The 18768-nt window shown below is 34.8% G+C and overlaps 2 protein-coding genes across 2 annotated transcripts; both read right to left on the bottom strand.

The window, feature by feature from the left end:
* Positions 1-701: 701 nt before the first annotated feature.
* LOC140752275 (zinc carboxypeptidase A 1) lies at positions 702-4966 on the bottom strand. The gene is made up of 4 exons (XM_073086500.1): positions 4873-4966; positions 4193-4288; positions 2559-2777; positions 702-2226 (listed from the first exon to the last, which is right to left on the bottom strand). Exons 1-4 carry the CDS (start codon positions 4939-4941, stop codon positions 1621-1623), a joined length of 990 nt encoding a protein of 329 aa, XP_072942601.1. The 5' UTR covers positions 4942-4966; the 3' UTR covers positions 702-1620.
* A 599-nt stretch (positions 4967-5565) lies between these two features.
* Positions 5566-18768, bottom strand: LOC140752274 (carboxypeptidase B). Its single transcript, XM_073086499.1, has 7 exons — positions 18609-18768; positions 13013-13067; positions 10735-10947; positions 9420-9501; positions 8180-8330; positions 7070-7233; positions 5566-6260 (listed from the first exon to the last, which is right to left on the bottom strand). The coding sequence occupies exons 1-7, from the start codon at positions 18634-18636 to the stop codon at positions 5682-5684; spliced, it is 1272 nt and encodes a 423-aa protein (XP_072942600.1). The 5' UTR covers positions 18637-18768; the 3' UTR covers positions 5566-5681.

An 18768-nucleotide genomic window follows, 5' to 3' on the forward strand; every position in this document is an offset into this window, starting at 1 on the left:
TAATATTTTATTTTAACTGGAATAGTTTTTCCTTTGCAAAAAGAAAAACTGTAATATTAAAATGTATACCAAAATACTGTTTCGGAGTTTTATAATTTGATAGGAGCTAAAACATTTTATTTTATTTCTTCAATGAAATGTCACAAAGAAATGTTTTTTTCAATGTTTTGCGCAATGTCACGATTTAAAAATTAATGTTCATTTTAAAGAAAACGACACAAATAATTATTTTAAAGGCAAATTTTCTTTTAGATTTCGTAGTTACAGATTTTGTAAGATTTTATTGCATAAGTTTGTAAAGAACAGAATTAAATGTTTCCTCAATAATCTAGTTTTCGATATTGTACGCGATACATTTTACATTTCATATTTTTCAGCAGTTCTCAAAAAATGTTATTTATTAGTTTACACAAAAAATTCTCCGAGATATATTTTTTATTTGCAATTAGAAAATACAACTGCTCGATTTAATTCGACCGTTTAAAGATTTTAATTCAAATAAGAAAGGCAGAACACGTTTTAAGAATTACGTCTCCACGTAGAAAAGTTTTTACCGGTTTTAACCTTTTTCTATTCAGAAATATTCTGAACAGATCCGAAAGAGCCAGCAAAGAGCGGCAGCGATCATATTTTATGACGTTACAGAAAAAAATCGTACGTTTTACGCGTTGAAATAATTTATAATTCATATTCTCCGTTTATTACGGCAATATTTCATTGAAATTCCCGAAAAGTCGGAAAATTCAATTTCATAAATCCCCCAACGCTAATTAGCTTAAAAAGCTGGTATCTGGGGCGTTTATTAACAGTTAATAGAATTGCAAAACGTAGCGGGCGGGCTTCCCGACGCCCGTACCGTACTACCTGTTGCCGTCGGCACCGCCTTCCGCCCATCTCCGTCTTTCAGGCGCCCCGGAACCAACATTGTAAACCAATGTATGAGAGCTGAAAAAATATATACTCACATGATTCCAGCGAAGACTCGGCGCCGGAGATTTTTTACACAAAATAACCAAAGTACGGAAAACAATTCAAAAAAGTTTTTTTAATCGCGAAATTCTCGTATTTATTTAAGAAAACAAACTCAAAATACAAAAACTCACTACAAATAATATGAAACTGGAAATTATATTTTAATGATAAAAATAAGGAACGAAGGAAAAAATGTTTTTAGCGCGAGTGCGGCAGAGTTCTCGGCAGAGGTACTAGGAGGGCAAGTGTTGGGAGAAGACTGAGCTAGACGCGAAGCCGAGGCCGCGGCTGACTACAGAATGATAGCGGGCTGAACGGCATCGGGCCCCACCCCTAGCGCACGCGCGCTCCACCATCCCCAGCGCGCATGAGCGACATCCTACCAAAAAGTGGAAAAGCGACTCCTCCAATGTAGATACAACATTATATACTAAATAAATATCATATTCTTTCAGACGGTACTGAAATGTACGATTTTTTCTCCCAATCTTCCTTTTCTTTGCAATTTTCAGCTCTCATATCTAGAACCTTCCACTTCATGTATTTGACCTGTTATATAAAGAGTTTAGTGTTCCATTTACTTCCAATACCCGCCCCGTGAATACGCTCCGAAACAGTTTAATATGAGCTCGTTTTCGGTTCAGATTATTAGAAGATGTTGCGCTTATTCTCATTATGTACAACGTTGTAAAGTTCCCTGATTCCGCTGAAGTATCCATTCCTGAGGGAAACTTTGTACCCGGGGGGTAACTTCTGAAATTTGTTTAATACGTGGCGATCTGATTCAAGAAACACTCTCATTTCATATGAATAGGGTATGTGGTGATTGATAAACATGTAATCTACGCTGTGTCCGCAGTGCGGTTTCCCATTCATATTGAAGATGCTATCGTTAACAAACCACTGTACGACGCCGGCTCTGTAATTTACTTTAGCCGCGATGTCGCCAGCTTTTTTCCTTGTTACATCGATGTCTGTGGTGCCATTAATACTGGCGAAAGGATAAAGAATGGAATGCCCGTCGCGTCTGAGTGATAAGTAAGCTTTTAACCCACCTCTATATTTGTTAAAGACATTGATCATAAATAAAGTTTCGTTTTCCGAGGCTGGTGAATCCCCGCCATAGTCTTGCGAGAAACTGTTTCCTGGGTTAGGGCAAATGTTCCACGATTCGTTGAAGTTTCGACTTATGTCTACACCGTACGTCATGTTGTCGTTTGTCGGTCTGAAGTTCTTGTGCCATGACTCTCGATTCTGAAAAATAAAAGTTCGAGTAGACAGTACATAGTTTACTTACTATAAATTAACAAAGTAGCGTTAACGCAGAAGCATTAAGTTTTAGCCACTTCATTCTAGTATATATTTGTAAACGCTTTGGAATCTAAAGCACCTAATACTCGAATGACTATTTATAACACCGACCATCGATGGCGGTCGCCGATTTTCGCCATTGATATTCATGACGATGAATGTAATGTTAGTAGTGGAACTCTTTGTGGTTCGACCACGGAGGCACCACCGTAACACCTGCCTGCTCGGTTGCAACTCTAATATAATAAAAAAATAACACAAAGAAATTTACTTACATATCGAACATATTCAAATCCATCTGGGTTGGTACAAGGGAGTATCACCCAATGCGCCTTTTCGATCATATCATTGTACTCCTTACAAGCAACCAGCTGTTCTATGATGTACAGCGCCAGGTCCACTGGACCAATGCCACCTTGCTGGCCAGCTTCTATGAGGATAATCGGTATGGTACCGGTATCTTGTCTTTCGGCCTCTGAGGATTTTATTGATACCTGAAAAATTATGTAAAATTGTACCAAAAAATTTCTTGATCATCATGTGTGCAATATGCACGGATTGTTAACGAATTCCTGCTACATATTGTACGTATATATTTAAGGGTGGTAGAACCCTTTGTGGTTCGACTCCAGCGCACCACCGCCACACCTATTTCTACCTAATAACAGCAGTGTTAGGCGTTGCTGTATTCCGGTTTGAAGGGTGTGGTAAGGGAGACAAACTTTTCCGAGGTGTTCCAGCTTAGTCCTCAGGGGTAGCGGCGCATCTGTGGCCGACTTCAGATAGGAATACCTAATCCTATCTGGGGTTGATTACAGATGTCCATGGGCGGAAGTATCCACTTACCATCAGGTGTACTGCATGTTCGTCTACTACTCTTATATTATAAAAAAACACATGTGTACATATATATGTATGTATATGTGTATATGTGTACGTATATGTATATGTATATGTGTACGTGTATGTACACACATATATTATTTTTCATAAATAGTTATTATTTCTAATATTGTTTCTCACGTGTTAAGTGTTTATGTAGTTTAATTTTATATTTGTCATTACATGTCATGTGTTATAATATTTATTTATTTTTATTTAAAGACGTTAATTGGAATCAAAGTGTGATGTTATTATCATTAAAACATTGAAAAACTTTTTATGTTACATTTTTATTAATGGTAATTATTTAAATGTTTTAACAGCTAAAAATTTAACTTAATTTCAAGAAATTCGGAAATTCTGAAAATTATTTTTCAATATTCTTAGATATTATTATAGTAATTGTATTTTTAAAACTTTTAATGGTATTGCTACTTTATAGAAGTTCAATTGTTGTCGAAGTTTGAAAAACAAAATAGGCCTAGATGACTTGAAGTTTCTTAAAATCTTTAACCTTTTTACCCTTTTAATTAAATAAACTTGATAAAAATCAATTTTATTATTATTAACAATGAACAAGATCGAAAAAAATGGTACCTACTTAAGTTCGATCTACTTAGCCTACATCTTTTCTTAAGAACTAAGTATGTTAAGTATACCAGTACTCAAGTCGTAAGACGAATAACAAAAATCGATATGAATATTATAAATTTATTACATTACGTTAATAAACGATTACATTATGTTTATAAACGATTTAATACTGTAAAGTACATTGGGAAGAATATACTAGAAAAAAATACATTTGACGACTCGCGTGACGGAGTGATCGCCATATCGGTCTGACTCGCTGAGGGTCCCGGGTTCGATTCCCGGCCAGTCATCTAAATAATGAATTTAGATTTCTGTTTCTGGGTCTGGGTGTTTGTGTATTTGTCTTTGTGTGTGTCCATGGCACCTACAATACAGGGAATCCCAGTGTGGGGCTGTGAGTGTAGAAAGCGTTTGGTTTTTTTTTAATACATACCTCATACAAATGGCGTCCTTCATACGTCCTATAGTCATTACGAACATCGACTATATCCCCACAAAATTGTTTAAGTGCCTTCAGAAATATTGTTATCTGTAAATGTAATTAATTTTAAACACGTTTCTAAATATTACTTATCTCTTCCATTTTCGTTGACAAATGAAATGTTATAGAGTCCAATTTACATCACATGTTATAGGCCTTTACGTGAGTCTATAATTCATAAAGGTCATATGGCCGGATATTCGACTCGTTAGCAGCGCTTAATCTTCATCAATCTATTACTGTCCCACTGCTGGGCACGGTTCTCTTCTCATAATGGGTTCGATTAGGCCATAGTACACCACGCTGGTCCGAGATGCGTATTGGTAAACTTCACATACCCTTGATATATCTTTTTTAAGATGTTTCAGGTATGCAGGTTTCCTCACGATGTTTTCCTTCACCGTTATATAAAGTGATAATTAATTTCTAATACGCACATATAAATCAGAGGTGTGTGCCTGGGATTCAAGCCTCAGTCTCCTCGATGGGGAGGCTGAGTTTCAACCACTAGGCTATCACTGCTATAATTGGTGTGACGGTGGTGCCATCAGAGCCGAACCACAATGGGTTCTCCCACCATCAAATACTTTCTATTTTTAATCCTTCCGTAAAATGGTGTATAAAGACCATACCGTACTAGTACCGAGTGCTGCGTTTTCTATACATTCAGCCTCATCGCGGTCTACCAGTGTTTCTAACATTTCACTGTAGCACGGCCGTGTAACTTTACACCTAAAATGGTGACACTCTTTAGTAGTAGTGAAACATTCATTCAAACAGTAGTTTAGTTAAGGAACTCCGGTAACTCTTTACGTTGCTTTTGGACACTTTTGCAAATATGTTTATAGCAATGGGCACTTATGTAAAACTAGTGACTAATAACAAATATAAAGTCAATTTTTAAAACATATATTAAGGTCATAGAAAATATTTTATATGTGAAAAATCCTTACTTACCCACAATGCGATTCCAAAGTGATGTCAATATTTACTAAAATATCAAATGAAATGTTATTTAAGAAATTTAAATAGTAATGTATAATGTACTGTTAGTAAATATAATAATACAATATTAGAAAAAGTACATATTACAAATCTACATTTAATAATTTGTTTCAATAATATGTATAAGCCGAGTACCTATGCAAAATATCATTACATATATAAAATACACTTTCATGTTGTTTCGAAATAATTCAAAAAATAAGTAGGTATGGTAACATATCAAATATATTTATCAAAATCAATTGTAAGAACACATATAACTTTATGTTATAAAATAGGCATAAAACACTATTCGATACGGTTGGAATAAAACGCGTATGCAATTTTTAATATTTTATTCTTATAAATCTGACTGTACTTTGTAATGTCGAGTAGTTTGAGACTACGACGTAATGTTTGAGCAATTTTGTATCTTTGTAATTTGAGCCCGGATAACTTAACCTCTAGAACCGTGGAACTCCTTTTTTATCTGAGCGCCGAATGCTTTGAATCCTTCGTAGAATTGTGGTAGTACTAAACGGAGCAGGTATTCGGGGAACAGAAATTCGTGGCCATCAGTTAGTTCCATGGTATAGGAGTATGGGACCCCAACAGCTCCGAAAGCGAAATCGTCGCTACCACCGGCAGCCGGGTACCATTGACCGGCGCTCATCACTCTGAACGGTCTACCGCCAGCTCCTTCAACAGCGTCGGATACCTGTCTTGCTAAAGCATCCAACTTCTTCCACTCTTTAGGCACGAAGTCTCCCGTATAGCCCCAAGGGTAGACCAGATATTGTCCGTACGAATGAAGAGACACGTAAAGTTTGATTCTTTTCGCGTTATCCATCATAATGTTCCTGACCATCTGTGTCTCCGGTTCAGAGAAGGGCTTGGGGCCGGCGTAAGTCTCCTTGTCGCAAGGGTTGGTGGAGACACCACTGACAGCCCATTTGAAACCATAGTTCCGGTTGCCGTCCACTCCGAAGCAATCGTATGCTTTACTCTTTGATCTAGTCTTGCGCCACATGCGGTTCTGTAAAAATTACCTCGATAAGTCAACAGTATAAGAAATAATTACACAAAATTATATTCATATTACTTGTTACTTCGATTTTATAACACAACTAAGTAAAAGAATCGAATATTAATGGAAAATAAAAAAATACTCAATAATAAATCTTAAATGCTATAAAATTTATTTAACGAACTTAAAGGAACTGTTAAGAAAAGATTAATATATATATTAAGAGTATTTAAGAATTAATAAGAGCTATATCGCCGTCACATTCATTTCTTCTTGTCCTATTTTTAACTAACTTAAAATAAATAGCGCCAAGCTTAAAAAATTAAGTGATTTAGTAAAGTTACCATAATTTTTCGAATTTGAGATCCAATACTAAGCTTGTATATGTTTATTGCATCGATTGGAGCCCAAAATTTTATGCAAATTAAACCGATACCTGATTTTTAAAAGACGACAAAAATCCTTCCACATCCGATAACGAGGTTGGTAACCTTACAACAGTGTTTTTCAAAGTGTGGGTGAAACCCCTAGGGGATTGCTAAGCCTTTACCGAGGGGTTGCGGGAGATCGTAAAGCCCCATGAAAGAGAGAAAAAATTACGAGAAATGTTTCAAGTAGATAATTATGTATTTAGCAGACATCTAATTATTATAAATTATAAATAAAAATAGTTCATAGATATTTGTAATGCAATAAAATCGAAGTAACAAACAGGTATTTGAGTAGGGGTTCGGTAATGTTTTCACTTAATAAGGGCGACCCCCTTAAAAAGATTGAAAACCGCTGCCCAAAACTCGGATAAGATGAATCATGCTCACAGATTTGCTGGCTCGCGTGAATTCATACCCATCGGGGTTGACGACTGGGAGTATATACCAGTCCACTCCAGATAGCTCCTTCTTTCTCGCCTCGGGGTCGTTGACCAGCCGGTGGATCAGGTATAGCGCCATCGCCGGCGCCACCCACTCTCGCGCGTGAATACCTGTTCGAGATGTATATTGTCTTTGTAACGGTTGTTGATTGGTTATCGAAAGTAACAATGAGGAATTTAATTGACAACGAGTTAAGATGGATTAGCGACGTTGACAAATGTAACGGTGGTTTGTAGTCGTATAATGCAGAAAGTAAACGGATACCGTAAAATAACGTGGGCACATGCCCACGTTATTTTACGGTATCGTATAGTGCCTATATCGTATAGTGCCTAAAGTACCAAGTACCTACATAGGTACTTGGTACTTTAGGCACTACTCCCACTCTTGTACTATATTTTTTTAGTATTATGCAAAGCACTAGACAATTACACTATTTTTTTTTATAATATAAGAGTAGCAGACGAGCATGCAGTCCACCTGATGGTAAGTGGCTACTGCCGCCCATGGACATCTGTAATCAACCCCAGATAGTATGAGTTATTCCTACCTGAGGTCGGCCACAGATGCGCCGCTACCCCTGAGGACTAAGCTGGAACGCCTCGGAAAAGTCTGTCTCCCTTACCACACCCTTCAAACCGGAACACAGCAGCGCCTAACACTGCTGTTATTAGGTAGAAATAGGTGTGGCGGTGGTGCCGCCGGAGTCGAACTACAAAGGGTTCTACCACCTTCAAAACTAACTAGGGTGACATATGAATACATGATCCGATTAAGTCAATTCTTGCAGATAAATGAATTGCGTTTAACTTGATTGCACTATTACAATACAAAGAAGTAATTTTAAAAAGCCATATTTATATGTTTTTACTTTACGCGCTCTTAAATTATTTATAATTTAAACACTCGCCTTTTCTCATACTTTACTTATCTTTATGAGTGTTTCTGATTAACTTATTATATTTATTCTTTTATTCTTCTTTCGTTCCATAAATACAGTATTTGTTATAAGGGAAAGTCTCAAATAAAATTCTAATTAATAATTGAAATGGGTACCTGCATCAATGAATATAATAGGGTTCCCAGCGTTGTGGTCCTGTGATATCTTCACTAGCTTCATCCTCCGACCTTGAAAACTCGTGCCTATGTTCTGAGCTTCCACCAAGTTGGGATATCTATTTGCTAGCGTATCTATGAAATCTAGAATCTGTAGGAAAATATAATTCATATGATACTATAAAATTAATAAACCCGACTGCTTAATGTAGCTTATGTCACTCACACAGTTTAAGAGGAATCCAACGACACCTCATGTGTTCATCATCAATCTATTACTGTCCCACTGCTGGGCACGGGTCTCCTCTCAGAATGAGAAGGCTTAGGTCATAGTCCACCGCGCTCGCCAAGTGCGTATTGGTAGACTTCTTATACCTTTGAGATTTTGTTTATAAATCTCTCAGGAATCCTCGCGTAGTTTTCCTTCACCGTTTAGCAAGTGATAATTAATTTCTAATACGCACATAACTTTGAAAAATCAGAGGTGGATGCCTTGGATTTGAACCTTGGATCCCTCGATCGATAGGCCGAGTTTCTTAACCACTAGGCTATTACTGCCGTTTGAGCTGCAGGAAATGTGACATACATACACACATACTTACGCTCGAAAAACATAACTCTCCGCGGTATGGTAACTGCGGTGAATTAACAATCTAAAGCGCTCGTAAAATGCCTTATAATAAATAATTAATCAAATGCGTGTTGGAGCGGTCTGCAAACCGGAGTTACATGCAGTTTTAGGTTCGATCCCCGGTCAAGAAGGTTTCTCGTGTGGATTTGGATGCTTTGTGTTTATAGTACTTATGCACGACACAGAAAAGTAAATCACGTGTTACTTAATAACTAATTACTAGTTATTAATAAACTAGCTGTACCTGCGGCTCCGCACATGTGGATTCCAAATTTACTACTAGTTACTGGTATCCCGAAAATCACGAGGTATTGCCACCGTTTCTTACCCTTTTTGCATTTTAAATTAAATATAATTACCTAATCATAATATTAAGGACTAAGTGACTAAATGATAAGTTAAAATCTGTATGGATTAAAAAATAGGTACTAATATAATTAAAATTAGGTAAAAAAAACATTGTGATTTTGTCGAGTTGTTGCAGTAAGATAAATCCGTCATTCCATAGCCAATGATGAACACAATGTTAACAATGATCATTAGAAATCATCACAAATTGATATCATTTAACGTGATTATCAACGTCGTAATTACTTAAGTGATACTAACAGCAGCGTATGAGTGATATTCATACACGTTGAATCCACGTAGAACCCTTCTCCTCGGAATCCGCTCCAAAGACTCGAATGATCTGATCGAAAAAGATTTACATTAGATTTGTGACCATTGATGAAGTAATCAAATAAACTCCTAATTGGTAATAATATTTAAAACGTTACATAGTGTGTGAGGGTTGCATGCAACTTTAGTACAAAATGAGACCATTATACATGTGTTTTTTTTTATTTTATATTAGATCTACTTGACTGATATAATGCCAGAACACCAAAAAAGCATCCTAACATCCTTTTACAATATCTGTCCGAGGTTCCAATCATAGGTTGATTGGAACCTCTAAAACGATGAAAACTGAATGCTTGAGACTTTGTCAGGGCTTTGAAAATTTCAAAGGCGAAAGGTGAAAGTCTCATTTTGTCTGGTAATTATTGACAACTTTTAATGACGTCAAAATACAATTTTTCAAAATGTTTTTTAATTATAGTCGAACTTCGACTACTGGTCGAACAACTCGTTAAGCAGAAATAAAAGTAATGTTAAGATTTAATCACATTTTAACTAAGCATATCTTACAATTCGGTACAGTCATGAAGCATAAGTGTAGGCGTAGTTCATTCAATTTTATACACATGTTATGCACGGGTTTAATTGTCACATTTCCGCCAATTATATTAATTAACACTTATGTTCGCTATGCAACATTATCGTACAAAATATGTTTAGCTCGTAAAGCTTACTTTATGGTCTAATAATTAATGTTTTTTATGGTATTTAAAATATTTAAATGTCCGATAATTATAACCATTGTAGTGTTCATATAAGGAGACATGCTTTACCACGAAATTATAATGCTATATAAATCATAAATAGTAAATCTATAAAAGTTTAATAATTTATAAAATTATTTGTACTTAATATAATATTAATGTACGTGATAAAAAATCTTGTTAGGTTTATAAAACAAAATTTATAAACATAACAATGCTGTATGTTATTTAATTTATGGAATAAATTTATCGGGAACAAAACCATTTTGACTATTCCCAAATTAATTATAACTTGGTTATAATTTTAATGGTCATTATCATTAAATTTTATTAACTCATTATATCCTTTCTAAGGTTTCTGAGGTTTACGAGAATCAGATTTAGGCCATAGTCCACCACGATGATTAAATAATTAGTAGCCAACACAGATTCAGGCATGTGGGTTTCCTTACGAATTTCCTTCGTCATTAAAACGAGCAATAACTAATTTCTGGGCGATCTAAGTCCTCAAGAGTTGTGACTTTATAAAAAAAACATACCTGCCATAGTTAGGCTTAAGGTCATACTGGATGTTTTCGCTCTTAGCAAAATCCTCGACCAGTTGTGCTCGACCCTGGGGTACCAGGATATCGGTGCTGTCGTTAAAACCTCGGCTCCTCTTCAGAAACTCCACTTGGTGCTGCGGCTCCTCCAAGTACTTGACGGCTTCGATTTGTGAGCTATCGGACGGAAACAGCCGAATGAGGGTGTAACTGGAAAAAAATATTTGATTAAAAACTTTTTTAGAAAAGCATTTTAAATTTAAAGTTTCGGAGTGGAAAAACAAATATAATCTGATACAATTGGTAGCAAAGGAAATAAGCCAGCAATCAGCTGTTTTAGTAACAGCTACTAACTTTACTACATAAATTAGCAAAAAAATAAAAATGTCCTATTATTCTGTTATTAACTCACATATATGTATATACGCTATAGTTTATACGCGTATTAATTTTAAAGACTTTTAACACCTAGGGCAGTTTGTTGAAACTTAATCATTTTTTTTTTATAATATAAGTGTAGCAGACGAGTATGCAGTCCACCTGATGGTAAGTTGTTACTGCCGCCCATGGACATCTGTAATCAACCCCAGATAGAATTAAGTATTCATACCTGAGGTCGGCCACAGATGCGCCGCTACCCCTGAGGACTAAGCTGGAACGCCTCGGAAAAGTCTGTCTCCCTTACCACACACTTCAAACTAGAAATAGGTGTGGCGGTGGTGCCGCTGGAGTCGAACCACAAAGGGTTCTACCATCTTCGAAATTAATAAAAGAGATAAATTAAGAAAGCTGAAAGTATGGATACCAACTCATAATTTTCAATACATACAGGTATCTAAGACAGTTTAGTAATTTTCTGTACTTAACATATAGCAGTTTATATTACTAAAGATAACATAATAGAAGAAACTATTAAAATAAAATGGGTTAAATAGCTTGCAACAAAAGATAACAATAATTAGAACGACACAACATTTTCTGCAATAGTTTAATCTTAAGATTAGAAATATTTGTAATACATTGCAACTAATACTTTTAATGATAGTAGATAAAAATATTTTACGGGAGCGGATATAGACAATTTGATTTCGAAATATTTTTGGTAATTAAAGTTAGTAGAAATAATGTGGTTCGTCTTTGACAGCACCACTGTAACACCTATTTCTGTCTTAAAATGAATGAGGCTTTTATGTTCTACTTTGTACCCAAGACTTAGGTATTAAGAACAAGATTAATATAATGATACATTTTAATTTAGTCCCCGGGAACATTAGCGACTGTGATTGGCTTCGATTAGTACTGAGGACAGTTATAAGGACAGTTTTAAGATTTCCATAGGCGGCACTGACTTTATACCTCTGGTTTTGTTTACTGCTACTTATAAAAACAAATATACTTGAGTTTAATAATAATCGGTAAGTAGTATTGGTATAGCTTGGTATAAAACTAGGAAAATCATTGTTTATTTAATAAAACCAAAGTTATGCCTCCCTTCTTAAAGCAATATAATGAAAATAGTAAATATTATATACTAAACATTTCCAATAGAAACGATCCGAATACACCCTGTATTCGATTGAATAACCCCGGAGTGGAATATTTCGAAAAATATTTGTATTATTCCGAACTACTGCACACTCGAGTGTGTTCTCGATTCCTTGCGACTTGGTATACTCATACATTTGTATTCAAGAACCAAGTACAGAGTATATTATATTACTGCATAAACAATATTTCTTAGGTCTTAAATGCTTGGAAGGAAATTGAGTTGTTTTATTGGTTTTGTCATGTAGTTATCAGATTTGTCATTGGAACTAGGCTAATGGAAAAAATGTTATTTACTGTTAGAAAACTAATCAAATTATTGAAGTATAGTATTATTTTGATTAATAATTGTGTGTTATTTACACGACATAATTATTGGCTAGTACGATTGTATGATATAGCATAAAAAAGAAAAAGAACGTATCGTGACGTTTGAGTTGTATTTGGAGCGGGAATAATAAAGTTGTTAATTGGTTGAAATAACTAACTAGTCTAAAATTAAAGTATAATATATAATTCAATAAAAATAAAATAAAAGCATACTTATAAATAAATATCGTCCAAACTCCTGCTTGTGGAATAGTGACCAGAACGCTGGCAGCGTTACCTCGCTGTATAGCGAAGCAATAATTTTGCCAACATTCTGGTCACCCGATAATCATATTTATTTTTATTGAAGAAATTGTTTTATTTTTACAAATCAGAAGTGAGATTATCTCAATTTACAAACCTGTCATATTTATTACTTTCTTTACATCCTACTTGCCAGCACAGCGCAAGAACACCTGGAATAGAAATTGAATAATAATGAATATGAAATAAAAGTACCTTATCTTTACCGACTCAGTTTCTGTAATTTCTCAAACATTTAGGTATATTTTTTCTGATGATATTGTATATCACTATTACCCATAGACATCTGTAATCAACTCCAAATAAACCAACAGCGTTACGTGAATTCACATGTGTTAATTGCATCTAAGAAAGAGAATTTGTTAAGAATGATTTCGACACACATATTATAATTCAAGCAATTTTATTTTTATTTGACACTCACAGAATTATATCATATTTAAATTGGAAATTTTATTCATATTTGCAAACGAAAACGATGTTTGTTACAATGAGACCATTTCGTATTTTTTTTTTTTTATAATATAGGAGTAGCAGACGAGCATGCAGTCCACCTGATGGTAAGTGGCTACTGCCGCCCATGGACATCTGTAATCAACCCCAGATAGGATTAGATATTCCTACCTAAGGTCGGCCACAGATGCGCCGCTACCCCTGAAGACTAAGCTGGAACGCCTCGGAAAAGTCTGTCTCCCTTACCACACCCTTCAAACCGGAACACAGCAGCGCCTAACACTGCTGTTATTAGGTAGAATTAGGTGTGGCGGTGGTGCCCCCGGAGTCGAACCACAAAGGGTTCTACCACCTTCAATATTTTATTATAAAGACGCATCTTAACATAAAATTCATAATTGTTTTGTTCAAATTTAAAAAAAGCTTATTTTAAAAATGATTTCGGTCGGTAGGCGGTGAGTAGGTTGTATTGTCTGAGAGCCCCCTTAGTATTTACAGCCCACTCTGATACAGAAACAGACTAAGACTGAAACAGATTTTAAATTTATTTTTTAAAAACAAAAATAATGTAGCTTAGAAATATAGAAACACCCAGACCCAGAACGGAAATATAAATTTCAATGCAACCGAAATCGACACCGAGCAGTATTTATAACATAAAATGATAAGTAGATTGTTTGACTTTACTAATTCTTAACTTGTAAAAAATGTTTACTCTACACACGAATATACTTAAATTTAATGTAAATAATAATATTTCCCCTGTTGGTGAGAAAAACTGTTTTTTTAACGTGAAAATTATCTGTGATTCTTTTTTACCTAGTTTTTAATTCTTAAGAAATTTCACTCCATAAGCTTATGAACTTGAAAACCTACTTATTATTAACTTAAGTAATATAATTTTAGTTCCATATCTCCAAGATTTTCCATAAAAACAACTTTAACTGGGTTCGGTTCATTTGGACCTACGGAACCATAAAAATATTGAATAACCTCTCAAATAACCTAATGATAAGCTCTAAATAATTGCTACTTTACGCCCATTGTAAAAATAAAAGAAGTGGGTAGGTATTATGTTTTCTTTGAGTCAAATGCCGATACCCGTACAAAAATACTTTAATGGCCGCGTGGGTATACAAATGAGCAAAATCCCTCTAATGGAGAAGGAGCCCTTTTAAAACAGCCCATTAAACGCCCAGAGGCATGTCTGACTTTAACACTTCCTACGTAAACAACTAACAGAGGAATTACGAGTATTTTTATCGTAACACGTGTTACGTGCAGAGGTATTATTAACAATAATATTTTCTCTTTTATATTTTTGATGTGAAACATCTAGCACGTAAAACCGATTTCTGGCGTGGCGACGCATGCCGTGGCGACGGTATATATATACAGTCTATATGCAGTAGTGTGTACGGTGTGGCGACGCGTCGCCATGCGTAATCGACTGTGCGATTCTCTCCCACATGAAAATAAATGTTTATTCAATAAATAGTCATCGTTATCTGGAAAAAAATCGTAATATTTTATTTTATCACTATGACATATTTAATTCCTATCACAATATGTTCTTTTCTGCATATTACTTTTACAAAATAATGTCGATGTTTCACATCTGCCAGGCGTCCCGTGACGGCTCACATTTTTTTTATTATTATAACTAGTCGGAATTGACATGTACGTTTTATGTAAGTAAATTTCTACTGATTTATTACAATTTGAGCAATTGATTGATAAATTACGTAACGTAAAACTACGTCGATAGAGTAATTTTCCGCAGGATTTTTCTTATAATCATGCATGTAAATGAATATTAAGATATTTTTTAAATTTGCCTTCTAGAGAGACCTTATAAGGGATGAAATATTATAGTATTAGAACTTGTGATTCTCGAGGATGTTTTCATACCTTAGAGTTCTGCGCAATAATATTATGTTTCCAAAGATTGTAAAGTTTACCGAAATCAGCTTGACTAGTATGGTCCTAACTCTCCTAATTTTTCAATTAGACATTTCCTTTAATTATCAATTGATTGATTCATATATTGCTTTTTTAATACCAATTGTTTGCTTTTGTATTTGTACATGTAACAAGTTTACCTTATAACTTAAGTTGTGCCATAGATTAAATAACATTAATAGTGCTGCTGTGGACCACATAACGATATGATTAGTTTCTCGCTTAAACTAAGACACAAACCTTAAATTTCCCGGAGAAGATTATTTGCGTGGAGCGATTCTTTAATTTGTGGCGACATTTATTTTGTTGCTCTGGCTTCAAGTAATTTAGCTCCCTTTGCAGTGGCCGCTCCTGTGGCTTCCCGCGGACCAATTCCGAACCAATTGATGTCATTAGACCGGCCTTTGATCGACGTCTGAATCCCCGATAATTTTAATTTAATTTGTAAGGAATTTTTCGATTCAAAGTCAAAAGGAAGAAACCAAGTTTAATATGGCTCTTTGACATAGTCATTCATTCTACATTCACGGAATATTAATATCAATATATTTAAATTAATTGATACTATTCAGACTGGAATTTCTTCAGCTTCTAAGTACACTCTGTGCGTAATTAACTTTGAAGGATGTCTTTGAATGAAATTAATTTGAAAGCGTTCTTAAAAGTAACATTTTTATCAGTAAATTAAATCGGGTATAAATCACCCTCTTCTTCATCTTCCAATTATTGATCGACTGGGCACGATACTTTTGGGATAAAAAAGAATAAAGTTATAGTCAGCTACGATGACTAGGTGAGACTTTGGTTGACAATCCTTTTAAAACATTTTAGAGCTGTCTCCGGACAAAAGTGGCAAGTGTTCTCATACATATGCATTTTTGATGCCTGTTTCCCAACAATGGGACTATAACGGGCAATCCCAATACACAATACACAAAATACAAGCTTGAAGGTATAACTCTTTGTAAAATACAAGCTTGAAGGTGGTATAACTCTTTGTGGTTCGACTCCGGCGGCATCACCGCCACATCTATTTCAGCCTCATAACAGCAGTGTTAAACGCTGCTGTGTTCTGGTTTCAAGGGTGTGGTAAGGGAGACATACTTTTCCGAGGCGTTCCGACTTAGTCCTCAGGGGTAGCAGCGCATCTGTGACCGACCTAAGGTTAGAATGTCTAATCCTATCTGGGATTGATTACAGATGTCCATGGGCGGCAGTAGCCACTTATCATCATGCTCGTCTACATGCTCGTCTGCTACTCCTATATTATAAGAAATAGCTTAATTTGTCCTTAAACTTAAAAAGATTTTTAAAGAAACCCAAAATAAAGTATCGAATACGAATAAACCCGGCAATAAATATAAACTGCATTGTGAATAATCCTACTGCATTTTCAGAATAACATCATATTACACTTACACCGTGAACCGTGCGATTCTCAGATATTGGAATATATTTCAATATACATTTCAAGAGTATTTGATATTCACTCGTATGAAAAATTAAAGGTAAAATGGAATATCAATCAAATATACACTGGATATTCGATATTCTGATATTCGATTTAGTTCAGATGAAATTTTATAGCTCCAATGCTAAAATTATTGTGAATTTTGAAATGAAAAATGTAGTGAATGTCGGGGTTCTGCGAAAAATGTTTTTCCATATTTCCAATAATAATTCTAGAAATATGAATTTGCCATTCTCGGGTGCAGTTTTAACTTAACTGTGCAGTGTGTAGGTATAGTGTATATTAACTGCGTTGTATACTAAAGTATGTAAATTGTTATCTATGGTCTAACAAGCTAAGGGAACCAAGTTCGATCCCAGGTCAAGCAGACATCTCTATGAATTTTCATGTGTGTTCTCAGTATTTGCGTACTCGTGTTTATGTACGCATATACATGTATTACATACACTACTAATTCGTATAACGCTATGTTTTAATACGAATAATATAAGAAGCAAAAAAGCAAGCAATATACCTGATAGTTAGTGGGAATGTGGGCTTGTGGGCATTTATAAAATCAATCCCAGATAGGATTAAAGTCGCTCCTGAGGTCAGTCACAAAGGACTAAGTTGGAACGCCTCGTATTAGCACAGTACAAATTCCATATTTCTACTGTGGTATTAGTGTGTCAGAAGACAATAGGCCTAACCCTGTTATTACAAGGCAAAAATAGGTGTTTGGAGAAGCCTGTAACTTGAAATTTGGAATTCCAGAAGTGATCTACGGTCCTGCATGGCATTTGATTTTTTTCTAAATGTAAGTAGATGTATAATTACATTACCAATTATATAATTAATTGTTAGAATAATAGCAATATAATGTAGACATAAATAAAATAAAGAATAAGTCTCCGAATATGAAATGCATTATTTAATAGTTATTATATTTAATTTATTTATGGTCGTGCATAAAGTGTACAAAATTATTTAGTTACGTCTAACATTAACATAAAATAATTTAGACGTAAATGGCGATAAAAAAGGCAATACTTTGAAAATTCTTTTTAAAATTGAAGGCTGTTTTTAATATCTGATTTGCTACGTGTATTACGGCGTCATTGCTGAGCTTAAACTATATTATAAGATTTCAGGTCATAGCTTTCCTCACTGACCAAGAGTAAAATGGTAGAGTTTACTTTATGATTTTTTTAGAGAACTCTTAGTGCACTAGTGCCTTAGTGCCTTTGCAATGATAGCCTAGATAAATCGAAAGTTCTAAATTATTTCGAATTGCTTTAAATCCCAGGCGCGCTCTATAATTTCAAGACTATGTGCGTATCAGAAATAAATTATCATTTCAATTTTGCATTTGTATGAAAACATCTTGATGGAACCTACAGGGCTGAGAGTTTTAAAAAAATGTGCGAAGTCCACCAATTCGAATTTGGCCAGCGCGATATGCCCAGCAATGGGACAATAATTGATTGATGGCTCCGTGGGTGGATTCCGTTAAAATAAGAATGCCCATCCTATCTAATACCTAATGAATGCCCATCCTATCCTAAGAAAGTTAACCGACCTTTACGGTATTTTATTTGTGATTATTACATATTATTTTTTATGTATTTTATTACGTATTAGTACATCAATAGTTTATGATAACTATTTAAATTCTGCAGATTTCATATAGATAGATTTTTTATTCTATGAAACTCGCTAATTATATTTAGATTACAAACTTTTACTCTGAAATTGATGGCAAGCATTTCTACTTCCGTTTTATTCGCGGAAATGTTCGTTTTCACTCGGAAATAAAACATAAACTCACCAAACAAAATAATGGAACGACAGGTCATTATTTCTACACTTGGCCACTTTCACTTATTATATAATAAATAATAGTTTAATAAATACGATAAATCACGTGTTTTTCTGTTAGAATGCGAACATGCGCTCGCCTTAGCGGCCGATCTCGCACTAGTTTCATA

The sequence above is a fragment of the Epargyreus clarus genome, unplaced genomic scaffold, assembly GCF_041222505.1.
Source record: "Epargyreus clarus isolate Ecla_fem2 unplaced genomic scaffold, WU_Ecla_fem_2.2 ptg000024l, whole genome shotgun sequence".
NCBI lineage: Eukaryota > Metazoa > Arthropoda > Insecta > Lepidoptera > Hesperiidae > Epargyreus > Epargyreus clarus.